Source organism: Hirundo rustica, chromosome 9 (genome assembly GCF_015227805.2).
Source record: "Hirundo rustica isolate bHirRus1 chromosome 9, bHirRus1.pri.v3, whole genome shotgun sequence".
NCBI classification, from domain to species: domain Eukaryota; kingdom Metazoa; phylum Chordata; class Aves; order Passeriformes; family Hirundinidae; genus Hirundo; species Hirundo rustica.
Genome location: NC_053458.1, coordinates 1,163,875 through 1,181,878, shown reverse-complemented (window position 1 = coordinate 1,181,878; position 18,004 = coordinate 1,163,875). Strand labels below are relative to the sequence as shown.

At 54.9% G+C, this 18,004-nt stretch overlaps 1 protein-coding gene across 1 annotated transcript; it reads left to right on the top strand.

The window, feature by feature from the left end:
• Positions 1 to 323: 323 nt before the first annotated feature.
• IL12RB2 (interleukin 12 receptor subunit beta 2) lies at positions 324 to 17,998 on the top strand. The gene is given in 17 exon segments (XM_040073012.1): positions 324 to 381; positions 1,243 to 1,433; positions 3,585 to 3,702; positions 4,968 to 5,082; positions 6,071 to 6,246; positions 7,319 to 7,461; positions 8,169 to 8,313; positions 10,960 to 11,039; positions 13,468 to 13,684; positions 14,260 to 14,460; positions 14,978 to 15,079; positions 15,158 to 15,291; positions 15,294 to 15,313; positions 16,023 to 16,231; positions 16,538 to 16,625; positions 17,249 to 17,348; positions 17,624 to 17,998. Coding segments are annotated over 17 exon segments (2,472 nt in total).
• Positions 17,999 to 18,004: the final 6 nt, after the last annotated feature.

Sequence of the window (18,004 nt, the reverse complement as noted above, 5' to 3'; positions counted from 1 at the left end):
TCGGGTGGTTTTGGGGAAAAACAGCAGCTTGCAGGCAGCCTGGGCAGCCCCCGGGCCACCTCGGTTTAGTGGAAGGCAGAGCATTTCCCTGAAGGGCCCGGGTGCTGAGATTGCTCATCCTGGCACCTACGAATCACCCGGCAGGAGAGGTTCTGGGCGAGCCGCCGCGGGGCCGGGTTGCAGCACGACAGGGAGAGGTTCCTCGCAAAGGTCTCGTAAAATGAAACACCTGGGGTTTTCTGGGAAAACACGAGGGTGTGGGTGGGATATCCCCGCTTTCCGGGAGCTGGCGGCAGGAATTTCCTTTCTCTCCAGGCACCGAGATGCCGCCGGCGTGGATCCTGCCCGCAGCAGCGTGGTTGGTGCTGCACCTCACGGCAGGTGAGAGAGAGGGGAACCCTCCTGCGCAGCAATTGTCTCCCAAACAAAGCCCTCTGCCTAATTAGGGTGGGCTTTTCCCGGCTCCCACCCCCAGTGCCAGTGCAGATCTTCCTTTCTGGAGTTATTGAGCTGTGTGAGGAGTTTGTTGGGTTTTTGGTTCCAGGCAGAGCTGTCGGTTCTGTGAGAAAAGGCGCCGGGACAGGCAGAGCTCACGGGCAGGGAAAAAAATCGTGTTCAGAGAATTCCAGAATGGTTTGGGTGGGGAGGGACCTCAAAGCCACCCAGTGCCATGGGCAGGGACACCTTCCACTGTCCCAGGCTGCTCCAGCCTGGCCTTGGGCACTGCCAGGGATCCAGGGACAGCCACAGCTGCTCTGGGAATTCTATTCCATCCCAGGGAACAATTCCCAATTCCCAGTCTCCCATCCAGCCCTGCCCTCTGGCAGTGGGATCCATTCCCTGTGTGCTGTCCCTCCATCCCTTGTCCCCAGCCCCTCTCCAGCTCTCCTGGAGCCCCTTTAGGCCCTGCCAGGGGCTCGGAGCTCTCCCTGGATCCTTCTCCTCTCCAGGGGAGCACCCCCAGCTCTCCCAGCCCGGCTCCAGCCCTGCGGCAGCTCCAGGTCCTTCCTGTGCTCCTGCCACAGCTCTACCAACACTGGCACTTTTACAATCCCACAACAAAAGGATTTATTTTTTTTACCCCGGCAGTTTTCACCTGGGCTTTTCTTGGGTTTTTTTTTTGAGGGGTGGGGCGGACTGGGAGCGATCCCGGACAAGCTCCCAGGATTTCTCCACCAGCCATCCGAGGGGAGACCCTTGCTGGAGCACGGCAGAGGGGTTCGTTCCTCCGTCCCCTCGCAGATCCGGGCGGGAGAGGGGCCGCGAGCGCCGGCGGGGCGGCGGGGGTCTGCGCCCGGGGGAACGTGACGGCCAGCACGGCCCGCGCCGTCCATCCCGGCACCGCCGCCACGCTCCGCTGCCAGCTGCGAGCCGCCGGCCCCGCGTGCTGGGCAGCCATCTTCCTCAACGGCTCCCAGCAGGCCAAAAAGAAGGTGAGGAGCGGGAAAAATCCCGCCTGGTAGCGGACGGAAAAACCGCAGGATGGAAACTGCGGGGTGGAAACCGTGGGATGGAAACCGCGGGGTGGAAACTGTGGGGTGGAAACTGTGGGATGGAAACTGTGGGATGGAAACTGTGGGGTGGAAACCGTGGGGTGGAAACTGTGGGGTGGAAACTGTGGGGTGGAAGCCGTGGGGTGGAAGCTGTGGGGTGGAAGCCGTGGGGTGGAAGCTGTGGGGTGGAAGCCGTGGGGTGGAAACCGTGGGGTGGAAGCCACGGGATGGAAACCGCGGGGTGGAAGCCGTGGGATGGAAGCTGTGGTGTGGAAGCTGTGGGGTGGAAGACATGGGATGGAAACTGTGGGATGGAAACTGTGGGATGGAAGCCATGGGGTGGAAGCCGTGGGGTGGAAGCCGTGGGGTGGAAACCATGGGATAGAAGCCATGGGGTGGAAGCCGTGGGATGGAAGCCGTGGGGTGGAAGCCACGGGATGGAAGCCACGGGATGGAAGCCATGGGGTGGAAACCGTGGGGTGGAAGCCATGGAGTGGAAGACATGGTGTAGAAGCCATGGGGTGGAAACCACAGGATGGAAACCGTGGGGTGGAAGCCATGGGGTGGAAACTGTGGAGTGGAAACCGCGGGATGGAAACCGTGGGGTGGAAGCTGTGGGGTGGAAGCCGTGGGGTGGAAGCCATGGGGTGGAAGCCGCGGGATGGAAGCCGTGGGGTGGAAACTGTGGAGATGGAAACCGTGGGATGGAAGCCATGGGGTGGAAGCCGTGGGGTGGAAGCCATGGAGTGGAAGCCGTGGGGTGGAAACCGCAGGATGGAAACCATGGGATGGAAGCAATGGGATGGAAACCACGGGATGGAAACCACGGGATGGAAGCCGTGGGGTGGAAACCATGGGGTGGAAGCCATGGGATGGAAGCCATGGGGTAGAAGCCGTGGAATGGAAACTGTGGGGTGGAAGCCATGGGGTGGAAGCCAAGGGGTGGTTGGCCAACGCGCCGGAGCCGGGGAGCGCGAGGGTTTGTGTCGGCTCGGTGGTTTGGGGGTGGTTTGGGGGCGATGGTTGCTGTTGGGTGAGTTGCTGTTGAGTTGTCCCCGGAAGTCGAGCCCGCGCCCCACGAGGCGCTCCACACGAGGATGGTTCCACAAAGTCTCGGATGGCTCCAGCGCCTCCCGCTCACCCGCTTCTTAGTAATGAGGGGGAAATGAGGGAGAAAAGAGGGAAAATGAGGTAGAAACGGTGTAAAAATGGGGTAGAAATGGGTTAGAAATAGGGGAAAAAATAGAGGTAAAAATAGGGGTAAAAAAGAGGTAAAAACGAGGTGAAAAAGAGGCAAAAAAATGAGGTAAAACAAGGCTAAAATGAGGCTAAAATTAGGCAAAAAATGAGGTTAAAAAAAGAGGTAAAAAACAAGATTAAAAAACCGAGGTAAAAAACTGAGGTAAAAAAAGGAGGTAAAAACACGAGGTAAAAAAAATGAGGTAAAAACAAGGGGTAAAAACACAAAGTAAAAAAATAAAATGAGGGAAATAAACGAGGTAAAAAAATGAGGTAAAAAAACGAGGTAAAAAAACACAAGGTAAAAAACCAAGATTTAAAAAAAAAACCCAAGGTAAAAAAGCCGTGGTTAAAAAAAAAAGAGGTAAAAAAACCTGAAGCAAAATAACGAGGTAAAAATGAGGTAAATTGAGGTAAAAAAATGAGGTTATAAATGAGGTAGAAATGAGGAAGAAATGAGGTAAAAAATGAGGTAAAAATGTAAAAAATCAGGTAAAAAATGAAGTTTTAAAATGAGGTAAAAAAATCAGTAAAAATTGAGGTAAAAAATGAGGTAAAAGTGCTTCCTGCCTGCTGCTGGCAGGTCCTCATGACTCTTTGGCACGAGCCCATCCCTCAATCCCTCCTGCTTTGGTCAGCCAGCATTGGGTGCAGGTGATGGCTCCAATTTCATCGGTTTCGATTTGCTGTTTAATTTCTTTCCATAAACACAAACAAGCGCATGCTGGCGAGCCCTATAGCGTCTAATAATCGTTAACCTATCATTTGTTTTCCCCGATTTGCATCCCAACCCACACAAATCCCTTCCAATCCTCGGCTCCGACCTCCGCCCTTTAAAATCGTGGTTTGTAGGGAAGCTCCGTGAGCAAATCCTTCCTGCTCACTTCCTACGGCAGACACACCTTCACCTGCAAAAGCATCTGCGGGGACAAGAGAAAACTCGTCTGTGGGATCGACATCCAGTGTGGAAGTAAGGAAAACCAGTTAGGAATTAAGAGGGAAGCTCCTCAGACGCTGCCCCCCCGGGGGTGGCTTTGCCCGGGATTGGTGCTGCCCGCCACGGGGGCTCCTCCTGTTGGAAACATTCCCGGCTGGAATTGCGCAGCTCTGTCATTCCCGAAGGGAGAGAGGCTCAATAAATCCGCCTGCTTGGGAGAGCACAGCGTCCTCCTGTCACGATCCGCTCGTACACGCGGGGGTCGTGATGGTTCGGTTACTGAGCTCAGAGTGCCAAACACAACACAGAGGGGATTTCAGCTTTAAAACAAATGCACCTTTTATTGATTGACCATAGCAAATGCGATAGAGGGATTAAGAGTGAGAGAAAGAGATAGAGAAAGAGATAAAGAGATAGAGAAAGAGATAGAGGAAAGGGGGGGATATAGCTACCAAACGTGGAGACGGAGTCCTCGTGGTCCGGTCGATGGGTCCGTCCGTCACGTCGGGGAGAGTCTCTGGAAATCTCTGGTTAACTCAGGGGTTTTTATTATAGTCCTCAATCACGGGGGGAACAGGTAAATCTACTGAAGCCACCAAGGGGGAACAGGTAGTCCATGTTCTTAGCAGTAAGCCAGAGCCATTGTCTTCTTGGTCCAACGATCACGCCTCCAGGCAAACATCTCGCTTCAGTTAAGTCAGCCCCCATCCCCTGAATTAGGGTTGCAGGGGTCTCATGTCTCAGTCCTTGAGAGGGGCTTCATATAGGGGTCTCAATCTCAGTCCTTGGAAGGGGGTTTTGATCTCTGTCTGTCACAGTGGTTGCAAAGCAGATGAAGGATTTTCTGTGGGGGACCACCAAAGTTACCCCAGAAAGTTCCCTTGGCCAAGAGGTGGGGAAATTCAAAGGCTGTTGTCGTGAAGCAGGGAGCGTGAGGCAGGTGCAATCTTCAGGTACAGAACTGCCATTACACTGCTCAAAGCCCGTGTACCGTGGCGTGGTGACACAGGAAAATGCACCCGCAGATGATTGGCAAGCATCCACCTCGAGCAGGCCAGAACTGCCGTGGGTCCTCGGGGTCCTTATGACAATCGTGAGGCAAATGAGGGGAACTTCAGACTGACTCTTACACCTCCCCACCTGGTGTCCCCAAAAACGTGTCCTGCCAGCGTCTTTGAGGGACAAACACTGACAGCCAGGCTGGGTGGAGCTCTGGGCAGGCTGAAGATGCTGGATTGAGGGAAAGTCCAACCCAAACCAGGCTGGGATTTGAGGACTGGTGGGAATTCCTGTTTCAGGTCCTCCAGACGAGCCCAGGAACGTGTCCTGCATCCAGGACGGGACGTGGGGACACCCCACCTGCACCTGGGACAAAGGAAGGATCACCTACCTGCACACTGCCTATGGAATAGAGTACGTGATGGGATGGAAATGCAATTAATTAATGCCTAATTATCCCCCGGAGCAGAACTCTGATCGTGCCCTGCAGCTCCCTGAGGGTTCGGCAGAGGCTGTGGCCGTTCTTCCCTTTGGAAAAGGAACCCTGTGTGAACACCCCCAGGATTTACCTTGTCCCCAAATCCCCAGGATTTACCCTGTCCCCACACGCCCAGGATTTACCTTGTCCCCAAATCCCCAGGATTTCCTCTTTCCCCAAGATTTACCCACATTCCCAGGATTTCCCCTGTCCCCAAACCCCCAGGACTTCCCCTTTCCCCAAACCCCCAGGATTTCCCCTGTCCCCAAACCCCCAGGATTTACCCACATTCCCAGGATTTCCCCTTTCCCCAGACCCCCAGGATTTACCCACATTCCCAGGATTTCCCCTTTCCCCAAACCCCCAGGATTTCCCCTGTCCCCAAACCCCCAGGATTTACCCACATTCCCAGGATTTCCCCTTTCCCCAGTTCCCAGGATTTCCCCTGTCCCCCATTCCCCAGGATTTCCCCTGTCCCCAAACCCCCAGGATTTCTCCTTTCCCCAAACCCCCAGGATTTCCCCTGTCCCCAAACCCTCAGGATTTACCCTGTCCCCAGTTCCCCAGGATTTACCCTGACCCAAAACCCCCAGGATTTCCTCTTTCCCCAAGATTTACCCACATTCCCAGGATTTCCCCTTTCCCCAATTCCCCAGGATTTCCCCTTTCCCCAAACCCCCAGGATTTACCCTTTCCCCAAACCCTCAGGATTTACCCTTTCCCCAAACCCTCAGGATTTACCCTGTCCCCAGTTCCCCAGGATTTCCCCTTTCCCCAGACCCCCAGGATTTACCCACATTCCCGTGATTTCCCCTTTCCCCAAACCCCCAGGATTTACCCACATTCCCATGATTTCCCCTTTCCCCAGACGCCCAGGATCTCTTTCTCCACAGAAATCCGACCAAACCTTTCCTCCTGCTCCAGGCTCTCCAACGGCACCGATGCCTTTTGCTTCCCAGAAGCAACTCCCGGTCAGCTCTCGGGCTCCGGGGCTCTGGGCAAGCTGGATTTTGACTCCAATTACACCGTGGTGGTTTTTGCCTCCAATAAATTGGGAAATTCCTCCTCCCAGCCGCTCACCTTCACGTTGATCGACATAGGTAAAGCAGCGCTCCCCGCCTTCAGTCAGCCCCACACCTCGGGGAGGAGCTGAAAACACTCGGGATCTCTTGGAAAAAAAACATTAAACATTAAATTTCTTGGGGGAAAAAAAAAAAAAGAATCATCCAGCCTGAACCAATAATCCTATTTTCCACCCAAGCCTGGGATGTTCCTGCACTGGGACTGTTCAGTTTAAACATTACTTAGTTTCAATAGTGTAATTTGAATTTCTGCCAAATTTAAATTTAACCTGTTAAATTTAAGCTTAAGTTTTATAAAGTCTCGATGATATTAGATCTGTATCCTGTTCATTTAAAATTCTGCCACGTGTGCGTTTTATTTTATTTAACTTCAAAATGATCCTAGCTGCAGTTAAAACGCGCTTATCTGACTCGAGAAGTTTAGTGATCCATTTTCGTTTGTATTTGTTCCGTTGCATTTATTGGTTCATATTTATTTTAGTTATTTAGTGATTCTCTTTAGGTTCAAGAGAACCCTGCTTTAAATTGACTGGGATTTTTTTTTTTTTTTTTTCCCTGTGATTTTTCTTTTCCCCAGAAATTTCTTTGCCCCAGGATTTTCTTTGCCCTGGGATCTTCTTTGCCCCGGGAATTTCTTTGCCTGGGATTTTCTTTGTCCCGGGATTTTCTTTGCCCCATGATTTTCTTTGCCCCAGGATTTTCTTTGCCCTGGGAATTTCTTCTCCCCGGGAATTTCTTTGCCTGGGATTTTCTTTGCCTGGGAATTTCTTTGCCCCGGGAATTTCTTTGCCTGGGATTTTCTTTGCCTGGGATTTTCTTTGCCTTGGGAATTTCTTTGCCCTGGGATTTTCTTTGCCTGGGATTTTCTTTGACTGGGATTTTCTTTGCCCCGGGATTTTCTTTGCCCCGGGATTTTCTTTGCCCCGGGATTTTCTTTGCCCCGGGATTTTCTTTGCCCTGGGATTTTCTTTGCCCTGGGATTTTCTTTGCCCCGGGATTTTCTTTGCCCCGGGATTTTCCCTGGGATCCCAGGAGCCTTCCGAGCTGCGCTGCCTCTCTCAGCCCCGTTATTTCTCTCTTTTGGTGCCAGTGAAGCCGCCTCCTCCCAGATTTCTGGTGGAATTCAACGATTCCTCTGCCACCAGCTGCACCCTTTCCTGGCACGACGAAGCGCGGGCACGGCACTGCAGGCTGAGATATCGGCCCCTCAGCCAGCCTGGAGCCTGGAGCACGGTGATCCTTTTGGGATCGGGGGAATTACGGACCTGAGGGTGAAGGGAAGGATCCAGGGAGAGCTCCGAGCCCCTGACAGGGCCTGAAGGGGCTCCAGGAGAGCTGGAGAGGGGCTGGGGACAAGGGATGGAGGGACAGCACACAGGGAATGGCTCCAGACTGAAAAAGTGGAGATTTGGGTGGGATATTGGGAAGGAATTCCTGATTGCAAGGGTGGGGAGGGGCTGGGATGGAATTCCCAGAGAAGCTGTGATCCCTTGGCAGTGTCCACGGCCAGGTTGGATGGGGTTTGGAGCAGCCTGGGACAGTGGAAGTGTCCCTGCCATGGCAGGGGTGGGCTCTGAGGTCCCTTCCCACCCAAACCATTCCATGATCCCATGAAGTTTTTGCTTTCACTTTTTCCTTTTGCTGGGAGCCGGGCAAATCCCTCAAACAGGGATGAGGAATTCCTCAGATGAAACCCTGCAGCCCTGATGATTCCTCACATCGTTACCTGAGTCCTGAAAACTGCCTCAGACCAGGGTTCCCCTGTTGGGTTTTTTTTTGTGTTGTGCCTGAATTTGTTATTTTGAATTCGTTATTTTGGATTTGTTATTTTGGATTTGTTATTTTGAATTTGTTATTTTGAATTTGCAACCCAGCCCCTCACCGCCCGCAGCCCTCGTTTCCTCTTGAGTTTAACACGGATTTCTTCATCCCCACCGAAGGTGGAAAGCTTCAGCAGGGAGAGATTCCATCTGCAGGGGCTGGAGCCCGACACAGCCTACGAGTTCCAGGCGAGCTGCAGGATCCTGCCGGGGCGCGGGCTGTGGAGTGACTGGAGCAGGAACTGGAGCCGCACCCCAGCAGCAGGTAATGAACCCTCCTGCCCTAATCACAGCTCTGCAGCCCACGGAAAACGCCAGCTCGGGAGGGAAATCTGCTGCTGGGTGGTTCTGTGCCAGCTCTAGATCCAAACCCGGAGCCAAGAGAGGGAAGTTTGGGAGTGAGGGAATTGTTGGGCTTTTTTAATGAACGAAAGGTGAAAATCTGCTGGCGTTCCTCGCAGAACAGGAACTTCCAGAGGTCACTGGGAGCAGCTGAGGGGTCTTGGGGGCTGGAATGAGATGATCTTTAAGGTGCCACCCAACCCTTCTAATTCCGTGATCCTCGGCTCTCCCGCCTGGCTTTGGCTGCTCTGTTTTTGTGAATTACTGCGAGCCCGTGGGGCTGCTGCTGCTCTGACTCAGCCCATTCCCATTCCCATTCCCCATTTCCATTTCACCTTTCCATTCCCCATTCCCCATTTCCCCTTCCCCATTTCCCCTTCCCCATTTCCCATTTCCCATTTCCATTCCCCATGCCCACTTCCCCATTTCCATTTCCCATTTCCCATTCCCATTCCCATTCCCATTCCCATTCCCATTCCCCATTTCCATTCCCCCTTCCCCATTCCCATTCCCCCTTCCCCATTCCCATTCCCCATTTCCATTTCCCATTTCCCATTCCCCATTCCCATTCCCATTCCCATTCCCCATTTCCATTCCCCATTCCCCATTCCCATTCCCCCTTCCCCATTCCCATTCCCCATTTCCATTTCCCATTTCCCATTCCCCATTCCCATTCCTCATTCCATTCCCCCTTCCCCATTCCCATTCTCCCATTCCCCATTCCCCATTCCCCATTCCCCATTCCCATTCCCCATTCCCCATTCCCCATTCCCATTCCCATTCCCATTCCCATTCCCCATTCCCATTCCCCATTCCCCATTCCCATTCCCCATTCCCCATTCCCGTTCCCCATTCCCCATTCCCCATTCCCATTCCCCATTCCCCATTCCCATTCCCCCTTCCCCATTCCCATTCCCATTCCCATTCCCCATTCCCATTCCCCCTTCCCCATTCCCATTCCCCCTTCCCCATTCCCCATTCCCGTTCCCCATTCCCCATTCCCATTCCCCATTTCCCATTCCCCATTCCCATTCCCATTCCCCATTCCCCAACAAAGAGACGGAGTCCTCAGGTTCTGATTTTTCCAGGTTGCGCGCTCTGTTTATTGTTTCTTATCTTACGATTTTCTCAGTGCCCAGCAAAGGTCTGTGCAGCTGCTCGGGCATCTGGCGACTCCTCCCCACTGAGCTGTCGCTATCTTTTATACTAATTGCTACGTGTTCTTTATTTATCATTATTTGCCAATACCCATCACTTACACTAAACAGGTCATCCCTACTCTGACCCAATCTCCTTAAACTACTTTGTGCCACCGTCACTGCAGAAATGGAGTGAGGGAAGAGGAAAGAAGGAGCAGGAGACAACGCCCCAAATCCTCCATCTTGCTCCCATCCACTTCCACACTAAAAACCCAACCCTACTGTTTTCTCACCCTGTGATGAGCTAAACTCCAATCTTTCACACTCCTGTGGCCTGCAATCCTTCCCGCAGTGCAGGAAGCCTTTCCCATGGACTGGGATCAAAGCCAGTGTCCCTCTGGGCTCTGGGCCAGGGTCCCAGACCCCCCTGTCCAGGTCTCTGACCCTCCAGGGCAGCCAAAGGAATGCCCTGGACTCCAAGAGCAGCAGACGAGAAGCTCTGTGTGCAAGGAGCTGAAGTTCTCCACGGGCTCTCTCACTGCAAACCCAAATTCAAACCTTCCCAAGGAGAAATTCCCTTCTCCCGCTCCTTTCTGTGTGAACTCACCTCACTCGTGGGGTCCTCGGGCTTCCAAATCCGGGCTGGAGGGCGGCAGATGCAAATCCACATTCGAGTTTTTTATGGTTTTATTTCATGATTTTATTTCCGCTGCTGCTTCTCGTTTGCGCTCCAGTCACTCCCTGCGGTCTGCTCTGAACGTGGAGGGTTTGGTGTCCTTGCTGCAGCCCTGGGTTGGTTATTAACAATTAGAGTTTGAATTTGATGAGCTGATGCCGGTCTGGGTCCTTGAGGAGCCGGGATGTGTCACCCTCTGTCACCTCAGCGCTCCTCACGTGTTTGACTCTGGATTTTGGGAGCACACCCGCCAGCCAGATCCTCCCTTTAATGCCGTTTTGGGAGGTTTCCTCAAAACACCCAGAGTTTCCAGTCAGAGCCGAGGACGGATGCAGGGGTTTCAGCTGTTAAAGGCATTTATTGCCTCGAGCCAGGCAGGGAAATCCTACACATCCCACAGACTCCCTCATCCAGGGCTGTCTGTTGTTCCCCCAAGGATCTTCCCAAGCCCCAAACTGATGCGAAGACGGGAGCTGACGCTGTGCTTTGACGTGTGGGATTTTCTAGGATCGGGATTACCGAGGGCAGGGTAAAGCCGCCAGCAGATCCCAGCTCCTCTCCTTGGGTTTACGGCTTGTTCTCCCGGAGATCCCCCTCCTCAAAGCAGCCAGGGTTATCAATCACACCCTGCAGCGTTTCCGGGAGGTTTTAAAGCTTTAATTTGAATTGTCTCGGGGTTTTAGCTCCTCGTTGTCTCCTGTGTCGGATTCAAACCCCAGCCGCTCCCACCGCTCCGCTTTTCCTTCCCCTGCAGTGCCAAGTGGGATCCTGGATGTCTGGTACCGGCAGCAGGACCTGGACCCTGGCCACCAGAACCTCTCCCTTTTTTGGAAGGTGAGCTCGGTGAAACCCCAGCAGAGGCAGCAAAACCCAGCCAGGAGAGAGGGGAAACAAACCCCAGAGCCAGGCGGGAGGAGGAATTCTGACTTTTGGGGATTGCAGGAAAGGACTGAGCCCTGGGAGAGCACAGGGGTTCCCAGGGACACCCAAGGGTGCCCTCCCTGGGAGGAGATCCATCGCCATTCTCCTGCCGACAATTTCATGGAATGCCAGAACCACCTGGATTGATTTAATTTTTTTTTTTTTTTTTTTTTTAATCATCTGATGGGGAGGGATTTTGAATGTCACAGGGACACCTCCCACTGTCCCGGGCTGCTCCAAACCCATCCAGGCTGGCCTTGGACATTCCAGGGATCCAGGGGCAGCCACAGCTGCTCTGGGAATTCCATCCCAGCCCCTCTCCACCCTCCCAGGGAACGATCCCTTCCCAAAATCCCATCCCAGTCCATCCCATCCCATCCCATCCCACCCCATCCCATCCCAGTCCATCCCATCCCATCCCATCCCATCCCATCCCATCCCATCCCATCCCATCCCATCCCAGTCCATCCCATCCCAGTCCATCCCATCCCATCCCATCCCATCCCATCCCATCCCATCCCATCCCATCCCATCCCATCCCAGTCCATCCCATCCCATCCCATCCCATCCCATCCCATCCCATCCCATCCCATCCCATCCCATCCCATCCCATCCCATCCCATCCCATCCCTGCCCCCTGCTGTGAGAAGCCATTCCCTGTGTCCCGCCCCTCCCTCCCTTTATCCCAAGCCCCTCTCCACATTCCACAGCGTTTTTGGGGTCTGGTGGGCAGAGCTGGGGGCTGGGACCCCTCAGGGAACGTTCCACACAGAATTTGGTTTAAAACCCGACAGAATTTGGTTTAAAACCCAATTCTTTTTTTTTACCCGGGTACAAAAATTCACCGTGTTCCCCCCCCTCACACACACACAAACCAACGAGCGGCGGGCTGCGAGTGAAAGCAGAAATTCTCATGAGATTCTGTGACCCCAGCCGTTGTGGCTTTAGCTCGAAGACCTTTATCTCGCAGCACTTTCTTTATCAGGAGTGACTTCCTGCAGCATCATTCATAAAACGGGGCAATAATCTGCATTTTAGAGGTTCCGCAGCGGCTTCAAAGCCAGAGAGACACCCAGGACCACTTCCTCCCAAGGGCTGTGCTCTTGTTCTCAGACGAGCACCCAGAAAAGGGTTGGAAATTTAATTCCAGCGGGTTTCCAGCGCTGCCTCTTGGTCCTGAGCCGCTGCCAAAGCACCGCAAACACTTTGGTTTGTGCTCCGCGCTTTGTTTCGTTATGACAAAAATCAGCCGAGCGAAGGAACTGATGTCACAGAAGCATCAGGGAGCTGAAACCGGGAGTACAACTGCGGGCACCAGAGGGGAGGCAAAAGCAGGGTGTGGTGCTCCACAGGCTGCCAGAGGTGTGTGTTCGGAGTGGCTGCGTTGAAATTATCCTTCATGGTGGCTTTAAGTAAAATCCGGGTTTTTCCTCCCAAGAAAACCTGCTTGTCACCGAGACACGCAAAGCAATCACACATAGGTGAGAAATTCCGCAGGGCAGAGAGGTTCCTCCGTGCCAGCTCAGGGCTGAGTCAGGGCGGAGAGAGACCTCCTTGTTTATTTCTTACTTTTTATACATTTGTGGGACTGGCTAAAGATTGGCTTCTGGAGTTAAACACCCCTCAGCAACCCCTCAGCATCAGTGGCCAGCCCAACTGTCAGTTACAATTGTTTTCAGGTTAGAAATGTGCAAACAAAGGACAGGGAATGAAAAACAAAGGCTTTATTTATGTTACATCTGTGGGGAAAAGGTAGAAACTGCTCCTAATATTGTACAGTAACTAAAGATCTGACTCCATTTTATGAAAATTCAAAAGGCTATAAAAAACTCAGAAAAACCAGGGTAACACCTGCTCATTTGGGCGGATCCAGCAGAGCAGCTGATCCCGTCCTTCTTTCCCTCGCTGGAATTCAGCCCCAGGGCAGGAAGGGTTTCACTGCCCCCGGCTGTGCTGCTGCTGGGAAAAACCGGCAGCTCGCAGCAAAAAAGCTTCACTGAACTGGAGCTGAGAGGGAAAAATAAATCCGGGAACGGTTTGGGTTGGGATGGACCTCAAATCCCGTCCGGTGCCACCGCTGCCACGACAAGGACACTTCCACTGTCCCAGGCTGCTCCAGCCTGGCCTTGGGCACTGCCAGGGATCCAGGGACAGCCACAGCTGCTCTGGGAATTCCAGCCCAGCCCCTCCCCACCCTCTCAGGAACAATTCCTGCCCCAAGTCCCATCCATCCCTGCCCTCTGGCAGTGGGATCGTTCCCTGTGTCCTGTCCCTCCACCCCAGCTCTCCGCGGCGAAAGCTCCTTTTCCACCAGCCGCTGACGGACGCGCTTTCCCCGCAGGCTCTGAGCAAGTCCGAGGCAGGAGGGAGAATCCTGGGATACACCGTGACCTTGGAAGCCCTGGACGGCGGGGAGGCGCCGGCACAATCCCACCGGAGCAGCCAGACCAGCTTCTCCAGGGTCACCCGCAGGGTGGGCCACAGGGTGACGGTCACCGCCCGCAACCCCCGGGGCAGCTCCCGCCCTGCAGCCATCCTGACCGGCCTGGGCAGCGCCGGTAAGATCCCCCAGGGCATCCCCAGGGCATCCCCAGGGCATCCCCAGGGCATCCCGGGGGTCCCAGCCCCGCTCTGCTCCGTGCCACGCACCCCGACAGCGCTGCGGTCCCTCCGCTCCGCGCTCGTCCCAGTGGAACTCCGGGAATCCGTGGATCCGGTTTTTCCTGCGCCGTCGTTTCTGGCCGCGGCGTTCTCCCCCAGCTCCGCCAGCCCTGCTCCGAGCCAGAGGGGCTCCAGGCCCTCTCGGAATATCCCCGTCCCTCCTCTGGAATCACTGCAGCAGCTCCTTCCCCTGGCTCCATCGGGGCGTTGGGATGCGCCGGCACCGCCCGGGGTTTGGGATGGCACAAACCGAGCCGCGCTCTGGGTGCCCAGCCCACGAGAAAAGGCAGGAAAGCGGCTGCTCCTGCCGGCAAACCCCTCACCCTCCCATCGCCGCCTTCTCTGGAGCTGTAACTCGTTTTTATCCTTCCCGAAGCGGGCGGGAGCCGGTAAAACCCACCGGGAGACGCCGCGGCGTGACCGAGGCTGCGACAGCCTGGCGCTGACGGCGGGTTTTGCTCTCCCCTGCCAGAGCTGCCCCCTCCTCAGCGAGTCTCTGCCGCGGGCCTGGGGAACAGCAGCATCCTGGTGAGCTGGAGCCCCCCCGTGGGACCCGCCGTGCCCGTCGGGGGGTACGTGGTGGAGTGGGCAGAGCCCCGGGGGGAGCCCCCGCTGCAGCCCCGGCACTCCTGGGTGAAGCTGCCCCCGTCCCACCTGTCCACGGTGATCACAGGTAAATGCCGGCCTGGCTGGAAAATACTTTAAGCTAGGAGTCAGGTGTGAAATTTGGCCTCCAAGGCCGGGCTGGGTGGGGTTTGGAGCAGCCCGGGATGGTGGGAGGTGTCCCTGCCGTGGCACTGGATGCGCTCCCAACCCAAACCAACCCAGTCTGGGATTCTATATTTCTGTATTTCTATAATTTTTTACTAAAATCACTGCCAGGGATGCAGGGGCAGCCACAGCTGCTCCGGGCACTCTCTGCCCGCCCTCCTAGGGAATTCCTGCCCCATCTCCCATCCCTCCCTGCCCTCTGGCACCAGGAAAACATTAATTTCCAGTTCAATGCCCAGTAAGGCTCTGCCGGACTCGGTAGATCAGACAAAATTCCTTTCCCTTCTTTACGAAAGGTCAACCAACAACCGCAAGACCTATCTCAGATTTAAGCAGCTGCTGCAACCTTTCTGCCCTGACTGCAAACCCTTGAAGAAGCAAGGGTTGTCTCCGTCCCCAGCTGCGATTTCTCCCCGCAGAGCACATCAGAGATAACGTCTGCTACCAGATCCACGTGTCTGCGCTTTATCAGGACAGGGCTGGGCAGGGAGCAGCGGTCAGGGGAAACTCCACGGCACAAGGTGAAGCCCAGGAAAGCCCTCCCGGGTGTTTTCACGGCGATTTAAGCTCAGCTCTAACGCCGCTCCCGTGTCTTGCAGCCCCGTCAGCAGGGCCCCAGATGTTCGCAACCCCCTGGGCCAGCGGCGTCCTGGTTTCCTGGGAGGAGATCCCGGCTCCCCAGCAGCGGGGCTGCATCACCGGGTACCACATCTACCTGCACAGGAGGGACAGGCAGGGCCAGCCCGAGGTCCACGGTGGGTGCCTGGGGGCTGGAAAGGCTTCTCCTGCTCCCTTTCGTCACTGAAGGCCTCCAGCGGGATCATTCTAAGTTGCTTTCGGTCTGGAACTCAGATTTATCCCTGCTTCTTCCCCCTCCTCCTCGTATTCCTCTTTATCTTCTTTCTCTTCCCCATCTTCTCTTCTTCCTCCTCTTCTTATTCCTCTTTATCTTTTCCTTCTTCTTCCTTCTCCTCTTCTTTTTCCTCTTCTTTATCTTCTTTCTCTTCCCCATCTTCTCTTCTTTCTCCTCTTCTCATTCCTCTTTATCTTTTTCTTCTTCCTCTTCTTCACCTTCTCTTCTTCCCCCTATTATTCTTCTTCCTCCTCTTCCACCTCCTCTTCCTCTTTATCTTCTTCTTCTTTCTCTTCATCATCTTCTCTTCTCCTCCTCCTCGTCTTCTTCTTCGTCTTCTTCTTCTTCATCTTCTTCTTCGTCTTCTTCTTCTTCTTCCTATTCCTCCTCTTATTCATCTTCCTCTTCTTTTTTCTCTTCCTTATCATCCTTTTCTTTTTCCTTATTCCTCTTCCTCCTCCTCCTCTTTGGCTTCCTCCTCTTCCTCCTTCCCTTCTTCTTCCTCCTCTTCTTTCCTCTTATTCTTCTTCCCTTTCTTCTGCCTTATTCCTCCTCCTCCTCATCTTCCTCTTCCCCCTCTTCCTCCTCCTGCCCGTCTCACCTTTATTCAGAGCCCCACCCCAGCTGAAGGCAGTAAAATCCCGGGCCGGGCTCTCCGTTTCCATGGCTGTTTTCCCTCCAGCCGTTCCCGCCGGGATCGCTCCTCTGTCCCTGCACATCCCTGACCTGGAGCCCGGGGAGCACCACGAGCTCTGGATGACAGCGGCGACAGCGGCCGGGGAGGGGCCCCGGGGCAACAGCGACAGCGTCTGCCTGGAGGGTGAGACCCGCTGCCAGGGCGGTCCTTGCCCTTGGATCCTCTTTTCCACACGCTGGGAATGCTTTTCCTGCTCCTCCGTAACCCCTGGAGATCTCCAAGCGCTCTGGAGGTCTCTTGGTTGCCGGAGATTTGTAGTTTCAGCTGGTTTTAAGATGTGGAATCTCTTTCTGTGCCTCCAAGCTCCCAGCTTTAACCTCCCAAGATGTTTCCTCGGAGGTGAAGGGTGGTTTGTTCCCGGAGCACAGGGAGATTTGGGGATTTTTCATCCCTTTGAGGGAGCTGAGTGGTGGCTGCTCTGCGTTTCAGGTGCTGGGGGCTGGCTGACCCTGGTGCTCGTCTGCAGCTTCCTCATCCTCTCAGCCTTCGTTTGCTCCGTGCCCCCAGCCAGGAGAGCGTGAGTGGATCCATCGGATGTGTCCCAGTAAAACTGGGATGGTATTTAGGAGGGGATAAATCCCAGGATGGCCTGGGCTGGAATGAGATCTTAAACCCACCCAGTGTCACCCATGGGACACCTCCCACTGTCCCAGGCTGCCCCAAACCCCAATGTCCAACCTGGCCTTGGGCACTGCCAGGGATCCTGGGTCACCACAGCTGCTCTGGGCACCCTGTGCCAGGGCATTTTAAAAATCTTTTCTCCCCTCTAATCTAAACTGACCCTCTTTTAGTTTAAAACCGTTCCCCCTTGTCCCACAGGATGGTCACACCCCTTCATGAGCATGGGGCAGTGAGGCTTGCTCAAAATGAAGGCTTCAGAGTACATGAGTGATAATAAAAACAGGCTCTGAGCTTAAAATACACCCGCAGTCCACAGACACTGTGAATTTCTAGCCAGATCTTGAAACCAAACTGAAGGGGAGCAATGCGTGGGAATTATCCCCAGCCAGCCAAGCGCTCTGCAGGTCCCTCTGAGGGCGGATCCACCATCGCCCCCGGGTTAATTCCACACCCCGGGAGCACAGGGGTGCCGCAGGTCTCCCCGTTCCCGTTTTAAATCGCATTTATCCCCCGCTGCAGGTTCCGGCGGCTCCTGTCCCTCCTCCTGCCGCAGTGGCAGAGCAAAGCCATCCCCGACCCCGCCAACGCCGCCTGGGCCAAGAGCTTATCGGCTACCAAGGTAAATTAGAGGGGCTTTGCATCTTAATCACACAGCATCCGTTAAAATAAAATAAAAATAATAATAATTTAAAAAAAAGCAGCAATCTGAGCCGTGCAGGCCGCTAATCTCCTAAAGCAGCAAATCCAGCAATCTCTGGCAGAGGATAATCTCCGCCGGAGAAACGAAAAGCCAGGAGCAGGCGCCCATCTCCCGTTTTTAGCCGGAGGAGCGGCGGCGGGGAGGGAGCCCCGGCAGATCCGTGCCGGGATTCACCCCGTGTCCCCCCGTCCCAGGCGGAGCTGGGCGCTCCCTCCAGCCCCTTCCCACCCGGCGCCTTGGAAGAGCCCGAAACGAGCCCGGTGGAGGAAAGCTGGGAGCATCCCGAGCCGCCCACCCCCGCGGAGAAGCTGCTGCAGGGCAGCGGGGACCGAGGGGACTGGGCACAGGAGGAGCAGCAGCTCCCGGAGCTCTACCGGAGGCTGGTGGTGGAGCCCCCGGAGCCCGAGTACATCTCCAACCCCGGCACCTCGGCCCCGGCCGCTGCCCCCGAGCCCGAGCCCGGCCCCGAATCCCTCTTCCCGAGCGCGTTCCTCGCTCCCGCGCCCGGCTGCGGAGGGAATCTGACCCTGGACAGGGTGAAACTCAGCTGCGGCTCCTTCCCCAGGTAGGCGGGG